Source organism: Mesoplodon mirus, assembly GCF_964341445.2.
Source record: "Mesoplodon mirus genome assembly, chromosome: 1".
Taxonomy (NCBI): Eukaryota; Metazoa; Chordata; class Mammalia; order Artiodactyla; family Ziphiidae; genus Mesoplodon; species Mesoplodon mirus.
The window spans coordinates 62355760-62367039 of NC_138976.1; the positions used below are offsets into that span (position 1 = coordinate 62355760).

Below are 11280 nucleotides of genomic sequence, written 5' to 3' on the forward strand. Positions count from 1 at the left end.
AAGCAATTCCACTCCTTAGTATATACTGAAAAGAGCTGAAAATGGACTCAAACAGATACTTGTACACTAATGTTCATTATAGCATCATTTACAAGAGCCAAAAGCAGCTATTACCCAAATGTCCAACAACAGATGAATAAACAAAATGTGGTATATCCATACAATGGAATATTATTCAGCCATAAAAAGGAATGAAGTTCTCATGCATGCTACAGCATGGAAGAACCATTAAAACATTATAGTAAGTAAAATAGGCCAGATACAAAAAGAACAAATACTGCATGATTCTACTTATATGAAATATTTATAATAGGCAAATCCACAGAAATGGAAAGTAGAACAGAGGTTACCAGGGGCTGGGGGAAGGGAGAATGGGGAGTTGGTGTTAATGGGTATAGAATTTCTGTTTGGGATGATGAAAAAGTTCAGAAAATAGTGGTGATGCTTACACAGCATTGTGAATGTACTTAATGCCACTTAAATGAACATTTAAAATGGTTAAAATGTTAAATTTTATGTTATGTAAATTCTACAATTATAAAAATAAGTGAGAGAGAACAGATGCCCTTCTGCACTATTAAGTGCCTAAAACAGCATTTGGCTCGTAATAAGTTGTCAAGAACATGTACTGAATGAACCTATCATGTCTACTAACACTTAATTCCTCATTATTCACCATCTTAAATTATTCTGAGGGTTTTAGCTAAGAAATAATGGATTAGAAAAGAATATAGTTAAACCAAAATCAGGAGCAGAACAAAAATATCAGAAAGAGGGTGATGAAAGGCATGAAATAAGCCTAATACAGAGGGCAAGACCAAAGTAAAAGCAAAAATAAAGGCTGAGATCTGACAGGAAAATGTGCCATCCCTTGAATTTTTTTCCTTTTTTTTTTTTTTTTTTTTGGCTGCACTGCATGGCTTGCGGGATCTTAGTTCCCCAACCAGGGATTGAATCTGTGCCCTCGGCAGTGAAAGTGGAGTCCTAACCATTGGACTGCCAGGGAATTCCCCATCACTTGAATTTTATTGATCTTTTTCTCCTACTAGTTCCCAGTCCCAGTGAAGTTTCTCTAATTTGTTTCTAATTAAGCACATCCAATATAAAGCCACCATACAGTCATCACTAACATCAATGAGAGTTTGTTTCATGGGAAAAGGTGGAAAAGATAAGACATTTACCATCTCATAAGCAAATGTTTCTTGTCTGCAGACCCGGTCTATCATTATCGTTTCTTCTCGGTGTTCCAGAAGTCTCTTTCTAACCCTGTTACAAGAAAAATCAAACTTCAACATTCTTTACTGGGGCTTCAAAAATATCTTTAATATTTAGCTTTTTATTCTGAACTAATTTTAGACTTAAAGAAAGGCTGCAAAAATAGTACAAAGAATTCCTTTATATCTCTTACCTGGCTTTCCCTGTTAACATCTTACATGTTCATAGAATAATTATCAAGACCAGGAAATTAACATTAATACAGTATTATTAACTAAAGAACTTTTTTGAATTTCACAAATTTTTAACTTTAGTGCCTCTTTTTTTTGTCCCAGGATCCTATTCAGACACCACATTGCATTTCTAATTTCTCCTTTCCCCTCCAGTCCTTTACAGTTCCTCAGTCACTGTCTTTCATGACCTTGACACTTTCAAAGAGCCCTAATCAGTGTTTTTATAGAAAGTCCCTCAATTTGGGTTTCATTGCTGTTGCCTCGTAATTGGAGTAAGCTTATAAACTTTTGACAAGAATACCACAAAAATGATGTTTTCCTCCTTCTCACTGTATCATCCTGATGTTCATAATGTTAATATTAGTATGTCTTATTCCTGTAGATATCTACCTTGGTTAAGCTCCTGTCTGCCAGGTTCCTACACTACAAAGATATTTTCTTTTCCTTTGTCCCTGATAAGTGTTTGCGGGAAGATATTTTGAGACTATTCAAATCTTGTTTCTCCTCAAACTTTCATCCAGGAATTTTAGCAGTCACCAGTAGATTTTGTCTACAACACTTATTACTGTGGTTTATACCTAACAGTGATTCTCTATTTTCCTCCTTTAACATTTATTCACTGGTATTATGAGGAAGACCTGCCTCTTTCTTCCTATTTATTTATTTATTTGGTTATTTATATTATTTGTATGAACTCATAAATATTTACTTTATTCTATGGGTTAAAATCTAATACTATTGTTATTCTGTTGCTCAAATTATTCTAGTTTTGGCCACTAGGAACTCCTTCAACTTGGCTCTGTTCTTTCAACAAGTCATCTTTTTTTTTTTTTTTTTTTCTTGTTAAGCATTTCCTTACTTTCTGGCACCACAGAAGATGCTCAAGGCTCACCCTGTATTTTCGTGTCTCAGCCCTGGAATCAACCACTTCTCCTAGGAGCCCTAGTTCCTGCACTGGAGAGAGGTTTAGACACCTGTACCTGAGCATGAGGTGTTCTCATTGTTACCGCAGTCACTGCTCCAGGACTCTCAGCAGAGAGAGGTACGAAACATACATATATATACTAAACCACACATGTACAAATATCTGTTTCTGTATTTTTCTGTTTATATATTTTTTAACTTCAATAATGTAGTTTATTTAACCCAATACTCTGTTATATATTTTTAAAGCCATTGAGTTTATACTAATACTTCTAATCCCAAACTAAAATCAGGATTCATTTTAGCCTTCAACCTTTCCTTGTTTATAACTTTTCTCCACAAGTAAGAAACCCAGCTCCCTTTATCTATAATCTATTCACTTACACGTTCAGTTCTTTAAAAAACATGGTTTCAGAATTGCTAACCTACACCCCTGTGAAAAACACTAAAAATTAGTAGTTCTTTTTGTCTTCAGCCTTACAACACTGAATCCAAGTACACTTTTTTTTGTTTTGTTTTGTTTTGCAGTACGCGGGCCTCTCACTGTTGTGGCCTCTCCTGCTGCGGAGCACAGGCTCCAGACACGCAGGCTCAGCAGCCATGGCTCATGGGCCCAGCCGCTCCGTGGCATGTGGGATCTTCCCGGACCGGGGCACGAACCCGTGTCCCCTGCATCAGCAGGCGGACTCTCAACCACTGCGCCACCAGCGAAGCCCCCAAGTACACTTTTATACAGAACCAGATTAGATCTTTCTTACTAATTCTCTTCAGTGTTGTTATGCCATTCATTTGTAACACAATTAGACTCATTTGTTAGTTTTCATGTTCTACTTTGGGTCTCCCCCTACATCTTGGCTGGTTTTAATTGTCTGATTACTTTTGGGTTGTGTAAAATATATGTGAAACACTACTATGATTCTAAGAGTTATAAAAAGTATACATATTCACAGAAGTATCATTCCCTCTTTGTCCCAACCACTAACCTGTACCTATTTCCTCCTTTCTTTCCACCTCTGTCCTACCCACCCACCACAGGCCACCAATCTCTACAGTCTGGTTTACCCTCTCCATTTCTTTTGTTCAAATACACAGATACCTATGTATTTTCTTATATTCCTTTTTGTGTCAGTCTGAGTTCAATTAGGAGAAAAAAACTAAACAGTAATTTGAACAGAGAAAGCTTAATCTAAAGAATTATTAACTTTTAACAGAGGACTGGAGTAATGAGGGACTGGCAAGTAAGAAGTAGAGAACGCTAGAGAATACAGGAAGAGCATACAAGGAACCCTACCCCTTGTGCTAAGAACGAATACCCAAGGAAGGGTCCTTTTTCTTCCCCCAGGACTGAGAGCCAGACCCTGTTGGAGAGGAAATGGCTGTGACTCGCTGAATGGCAGAGAAGTTGCTAGGGTGCATCAGTGGAAACTGCTGGAAATCTGCCCTCAAGGGTGTCAGGAAAAGCTTTTCCAGGGAGGTTTCAAGGGGAGTGGAGTGGCAGGGAAAGCTCTGTGTTACTGACTGCCGGGTACTGCGGGAGCTGGATGCTGGGGACGCTGTGTGCGCTGCAGGACCCTGCTGAGCCAGCACATGGCACAAAGAAGCAGAACTCCTTCCTCATGCAAAGTCTCTCCTGTGCCCTTTACTGACAAAGCTTAATACTGTGCCAGTTGGGAAAGGAAAAATATTTAAAGAGCTGAGACTCATTTTTACAGAGCAGGCGAAAAGGGTACACTTTTAGATGAGAGCCAGTAAATTGATACCCAGTGAAACTTCTTTTTTCCAAGAAGGGTAACATATGCTTCTGGGCTTTGCTTTTGTCACGTAACAGTATTTCCTAGAAATCTCTCTACTGGTTCATCCTTCCTTATCCTTTAGCACAGCTACACAATACTGCACTGTGTGGATGTCCTATAATTTCTTCAACACTATCCTATGTATGTATATTTAGGATATTTCAAATATTTGCTATTACAAATAATGCTGCAACGAATAACCTTATGCATAATAAATTTTCATATTGTTGGAGGTATATCTTCAGTAGAGATTGCCAGAAGTGGGACTGCTAAGTGCCTATGTAATTTTGTGTTGAGCATTACCCGATTTCCCTAGAGGAGGGCTGTTATTAATTTACGTTTCTATCAGGAATGTCTGAAAATGCCTGCTTCCCTCAGCCTCATCAAAAGAATGTATATTTTAAAATTTGTGCCAGTCTGATAGGCGAAAAAAGGTATCTGTCATCATTTTAACTTGCATTTCTCTAATAATGAATCTGCATGAACATTTTTTCACGTTTGTGAGTCATTTTTATATCTTTTTTGTGTGTGAGTTATTGGTTCATATCTTTTCCCCATTTTCCCTTTGGGTTTTTGGTCTTTGTCCCTCAACTTTTAAGGTATTATATATTTGGGTTACCAGCTCTTTGTGTATATGTTATATTTTCTCCAAGTCTGGCAGCTGTCTTTTGACTTTGTTTATGGTGTTATTTGTCATGCAAAATTTAAAATTTTTATAGGTAGTCAATTTTATCAATCTTTTCCTTTTATTACCTCTGGATTTAAATCATAGTTAGAAAGCCTTTCACTACACCAAGGTAGGTACGTTTCACTTTCTACATTTTGATCCCAATCCCTCTGGAGTTTATTCTTGTGTATAGCGTCATACTAAATTTCCATATGCATTTGAATCTAACTGGACTTTCTCTTCTATTCCACTGGTCTATTTGTCTATTCATGAACTAGTACCCACTGTTTTAATTATAAAGACTTTGTAGTATATTTTAATATATGGTAAAATTACCAGGCACTCACAATTTTCTCCTCCTCACCCAGTTTTTTTCCTAGATATTCTTTAATATATTCCATATGAACTTTATTATCAACTGTCTAACTCCAAAAAATAACCAATATTTTTAGTATTTTTATTGGGATTGCACTTAATCTGTAAATTAACTTAGAAAGAACTAACAACATTATAATGCTTAGTATTCTTATTCAAGAACAGAGGCTATCTTTCAATGTTTTAAAGATTTTCTGAGTCTTTCAGGAGGGTTTAAAATTTTCCCTTACCTCAGTTTTACACATTTCTTGTTAAATTTATTCTTAAGTATTTAACCTTTTTGACTATTGTAAATGGGATTTTCCTCCACTATTATGTCCTCTAATTGTTTACTGTTTGTATCTACAAAGGCTATTTTTTTTATTTATCAATTTTGTATCCTGTTCTTACACTAAATTCTTTGTTGGTTTCTGTGTTTTAGCATTGATTTCTTTTCCAGGTAATACCATTAAATCATTCACAAATAGAACTAGTTTTTCTTCTTTATCTACTCTTATGCTTCTAATTGATTCCACTTGTCAAACTGCATGGCTAATCCTATAATACAATGCTGCAAAGCAGTGAGATACTAGGCATGCTTGCTTATTCCAAATCTTAGCAGAAATACATATACTGCTTCTCTATTAAGTAAGATACTAGCTTTACAACTAAGGTATATATATTTTACCACGTTGTAACAGTAGCCCTGTTAGAACAGTTCCATGTTAGAATGGCCTGATTTTTGTTTTTGTTAGTAAATTCTAGTTTTATTATGTTGTGATCAGAGAGTGCTGTTTGTTTTATTTCTACTCAATGGATGTTATGATGTTTCCTCTGTGACCTAATATATAACCAACTTTTGTGAATGTGTCACGCAGTCTCTAACACAGGGTTATAAATTTTATGTATATATATGTATCTCCATAAGACATATCCTACTGATTATGTTGTTTAGAGCTCTTACCTCCTCACTTTTTTTAGCCAGTTGATCTGTCTTGTGCTGAGATTGGTGTATTAAAGTGCCCTATTGTTAGTGTGTTTCTAGCTATGTTTCCTTGTATCCCCTATAGTTTTGTTTTATAAAGTTGGTTGCTGTATTCTTTGGGGTATATATATTTATAAGTATTCTATCTTAACTGTGGTTTGTGGCTTTTAGCACTAAAATGTGTCCTTTGTCATATTTAATGTTTGGGGACTTGAATTTTATTAGTCTGTTATCAGGACCATTACATCTGCTCAATTTTTCTTTCCATTTATCTGGTATACTTTTGTCCCACCATTTATTTTTAGCCTCTCTGAATTACTTTATTTTAGATGTGTCTGTTGTCTCTGCAAGGTTTTTGTTTTGTGAGCCTAATCTAAACCCTTTTATGAGACTGGAGAAAAACCGATGCCTTTGGCCTCAATTCTATTACATTTTCTAATTGTATGTATTTTGTTATATTAGCTGTTTTTTTTCATTATGAGACGTGTCTTTCTGCTTGTCTATTTTTTTAAAATTTATTTATTTATTTTTGGCTGTGTTGGGTCTTCGTTCCTGTGTGAGGGCTTTCTCTAGTTGCGGCAAGCAGGGGCCACTCTTCATCATGGTGCCACGGGCCTCTCACTATCGTGGCCTCTCTTGTTGCGGAGCACAGGCTCCAGACGCGCAGGCTCAGTAGTTGTGGCTCACGGGCCTAGTTGCTCCGCGGCATGTGGGATCTGCCCAGACCAGGGCTTGAACCCGTGTTCCCTGCGTTGGCTGGCAGATTCTCAACCACTGCACCACCAGGGAAGCCCTGCTTGTCTATTTTTTAGAAATTGCAGGGGAGGTTTGGTCTTTGCATTTTTGTTCCAGTGGTTACCTTTGTATTTATATATTTTTTAATGCCCCTTGTTACCCATTTTCTCTCTGAAATATAACTGTTTTACTAGGACACATCTCAGAGTTGATAATTCTGAGTTAATTTTCCCAGGTAACCAGTGAGCCCTTTTAATTTGTTTGGGTTTTCTTCCCCATTCTGGAAATTTTTCTTAGATTATATTCTTAAATATTCTATTTACAAGCTATTGTATTAAAAACAATGTTGCTGGGGCTTCCCTGGTGGCGCAGTGGTTGAGAGTCCGCCTGCCGATGCGGGGGACACAGGTTCATGCCCCGGTCTGGGAGGATCGCACATGCCGCGGAGCAGCTGGGCCCATGAGCCTGTGCGTCCAGAGGCTGTGCTCCGCAACTGGAGAGGCCACAACAGTGAGAGGCCTGCGTACCGCAAAAAAACAAAAACAAAAACAAAACAATGTTGCTTAACCTCTGGAGAAAAGAAGAAGTGCTAGAAATGTATTTTATGCCACAATAACGGGGTCATGTACTTAGGTTTTGTTTTTACTTTACGTTTTTAAGTTATTGGTAGGGAAAAGAAAGGAAGGTTTAGTGAAAGAGAAAGCATAGAGATACAGATTTTTGGGTTTTGGCATAAGCCTAATTCACTTGTGGTACTGTTAAGATTAGTCTTATTTTAAATATAATAGTTTTAAAGTACATCAAAATATTCCCAGCTAAGGAATGCTGCACTAACTCCTTTTACATTAGATTATACATATAATTCTACTCACATTTCCTATGGAAGGGACTAGAAGACAACCAAGGAGATCCAGTTGATCTAGTAACAGAAAATAGCCAGGGGAAGCACTGTGTAAAGCAGTCTGAAAATTACTATTTCACATAGCTCAATAACATCATTATAAGCCAATTAGCATGTAATTAACTACAGAAAAAAAAGTCTGCTTTATAAATATCATCAACTTTCTTCTTTTAGCCAATCTCTAAAAAAATCACTTCCTTAGCTTATGCAAGTTTCATTTATTCCACTCATTCTACAAATATCTACTGACTCCCTATTATTATATGCCAAAATTCTAGGAATGAGGGACATGGCAGTGGGTGTGACAGACACAGCTTATGGAACTTTTAAGTCTAGCTAGAAAACAAAAAATTAAATAAGTACAGTATAAGTGTGAAGAGTATTTCAACAGAGAAGTATCGGCGGCTACATGAGCATAAAAGGGGAGCTAGATGGAGTCCTTAGTCCTTCAGCTAAAACTTGAAAGATGAGTAGAAGTCAGCCAGACCGGGGGATAAGGAAGTGTGAGTGTTCTAGGCAAAGGCCTAGGATGAGAGAGCACATTCTAGGAACTGAAAAACAGTGTAACATGGCTGGAGCACTGCAGGGATGTAGGGCCAAAAAGATCAGCAAGATCCATTCTATAGAGAACCTTGTGATCCATTTAAGAACTCAGGACTATGCCTAAGAACCATTGAAAGATTTTATGTAAGAGAGTGAGACAATCAGATGTGCATTTTAGAAAAAAATCCAAATTATCAATCAACAATAGTTAAAAGGTACCAAATGGAGTAAAGCAGTCCTACAGGCTTAAGGGCAATTCACAGATGAAGGAGCTTGGACTCTAAATGAGCCTTCAAGGACTTTAGAAATGTTAAAAGAATTCTAGACATTACAAGTGTATCCATTTCTAAAGGGAGATAGATGGGTTGTAGAGATGTGGAAATGAATGTTAGGGACTCAAAGACTGGTTAGGTTAGGGTTCACTTGGGAGAGGGGCCACGTGCATCCTGAGGCACTGAAAGAGAAAATGGTTGAAAACAAGTCAAGAAAGGCAGATCTGGGCTATGTGGAAGGTTTCAAATGTCTAAGTAAAAAAATCTGAAATTTGCCCATAGAGGAGAGGTTGATTTCTCAATTTCTCAGCAAATGAGCATGCTTAGGTGAGAGAAGGATGGATAAGTCAGGAGAAAACACAGGACATAGGAAAGACAGGAACCTTTTACAGTGCTCCAAGTGTTGCTAATGTAAGTGTTAGCAACAGGGATAAGAGAAACAGATTTGGCAATTACAAAAATAACCCAACAACAAGGTAGGGTTGAAACGCCTGCCTAAATTTTTGAGGGGGACAATAGAAAGGGTAGGATAAAGGAAGACAACATAGCTGAGATGGTGCAAAGTAAGCGGGCTACAAACTGGAAATTACAAATTTCACTATTCCATGCAGTTTCTCTATAATAGTATTACCATAGAGCAGCCTTTCTCAAAATATGGTTGGCAGACCGGAATTGATCTATGAGCTATTTGTTTTCCAATCAGCACAGACAATGAGAGTAAGCATTTAGAAATGTTCACACCTATATGACAGTAATATTACTGTTGAATTTAATGATAAAAAACTTGGAGTTTTATTATGTTTGCCTTTTAATTTCATTTTTCTAGTAATTCATTTTTATCCTAATTTACAAAAGTATGGATCTGACAGAAAATTTTAAAACACGAGTCCTTTACCACACTATCAGAGTATTTAGCTTGCCACCCCAAAATCTAAGCGGATTAACTGTACCTTTGTAAACACTTAAAAATAAACACCAATTTGAATATGGACTGGATATTAGAGATAATGCTGTTACTGTTAATTTTCTTAGGTATAATAATACCACTCTGATTAAGTAGTAGGATCATACTTTTAGAAGCTATACGCTGATGTACTTAGCGGTAAATTATCATGATGTCTGCAACTTACTGAATGGTTCAGCAATAGAAAAAGACACACACGAGGTATCTCAAACACATACAGCTAAAGCCAATACGGCCACATGTCAACAATGGTTGAATTTAGGAGGTGGGATAACAATACCATACTGTCAACTTTCGAATAATATAATGTTGAAAAAATATTTAAATAAGTAGCAAGTAACAAAAGCAAAGTCCTCCATACCCCAAAGTCACTAGGTCAGTATTTTCTGGGATGACTTCTGGATCCTCCCCTTCCTCAAGGCACTTCAGTTTATCAAGACTAAAACAAAAACAAACAAACAAAGCAATCACCGCATCCTGTCCTTAGCAAGCAGGGGTTGTGTCCTAAATACATCACTGAATAATTAAGCAATCAAATAACCAGAATTAAAGGCGAATTCTGTGCAAGTATTCTATAAAGAAAGGGATATATGGCTGGTTGAAGGCGGCCAATACTGTTAAATGGAGAAAGAGATCGTTATTTTAATATTTTCATTTAAAATAAGGCACTTTGAAGAATATCTCAATAACAGCATACCCAGGAGGTCCCCAAAAGAGACCAGAGATAATCAAAGTTTTGACACTGTTGTGGTTAAATCTCCTTCCAGCCTCATCATAAACTAAGGTTCCTCCGTCGTCAAAGTGTCTTGTCAAAGACAGATACACGTCGCTGTTACTGATTGCTTTCCTACATTAATAAGCACTTTAAAAACTAGTGAATAGAAAAATTAATCTTTCATGTGGCTCTCTCGTCCCTTCAATTCCACTAGCAGAAATTGTGCATTCCCATCACGGGACTTCTCCCGTTGTTCCGGGAAAGCTTTGATAGGGCGGCCCTTCTACCCCGGGGAGTAAACCACAGGCCCGCCCCCACGATGAGGCCCAGGGGCGCGCAGGAGCAAGGCTGCACCCGGGTTGACTCCAAGCCGCAAGAGCCCCTCGGCCCCGCACTCACCCGCACACCGCCCTCAGCTCGGCTGCCGCTTCCAGGCTGCAGCCCAGATCCCGGGCCACGGCCTCATCCTCCCGGCCGGGGTCTGCAACCCCTTGGCCCCCGGGCAGCGCCGGTGCCGGCGGCTCCTTCAGCGACAAGTCCCCTTCACCGCGCAGCCGGCCAAGCCACAACTCCCCGAAAGCGGCCACATGGAAAACGCGCGTATTCAACTCAGGAAGCTCGTAGTCTGGGAAGTTGCAGCCGCCACTGCTGGGAACAGGGTTCTGCCTGCCACCCACCCCGCCGCCGCATGTTGAGCCGCCCCTGCTGCCTTCAGCCATGTTCGCCCCTCTCCCTTCCCGGCGAAAAGCGGCTGATCAAGGCCTCGCGGGGCTTGCTGGGTCTTGTAGTTGCGCATAGCCCGGGCCGGCGAGCAACTGGGCTGCACTGGCGCAGCTTTAGACACTACGTTTCCCGTCAGGCACCGAGTTGGGCCCGCCCCTGGGCGCGGCAACACGAGCCTCCGCGTGCAGGGCTTGAACTCATTGTTCTCTGGTCTTGGCTCACAAGAGAGCGGCTGCGGTTTTCTTTTCACCGCAGC

General features: G+C 38.9%; 1 protein-coding gene across 1 annotated transcript in view; it reads right to left on the reverse strand.

The window, feature by feature from the left end:
- SNAPC3 (small nuclear RNA activating complex polypeptide 3) overlaps positions 1–11035 on the reverse strand; it is a 37922-nt gene extending 26887 nt beyond the window's left edge. Inside the window, exons 1-3 of the mRNA XM_082626197.1 lie at positions 10701–11035; positions 9948–10025; positions 1182–1266 (exon numbers count right to left, since the gene is read on the reverse strand). Of these exons, the coding sequence (XP_082482323.1) occupies positions 1182–1266; positions 9948–10025; positions 10701–11020 (483 nt within the window). The 5' untranslated portion in view covers positions 11021–11035. The remainder of the gene's footprint in view (positions 1–1181; positions 1267–9947; positions 10026–10700) is intronic.
- Positions 11036–11280: the final 245 nt, after the last annotated feature.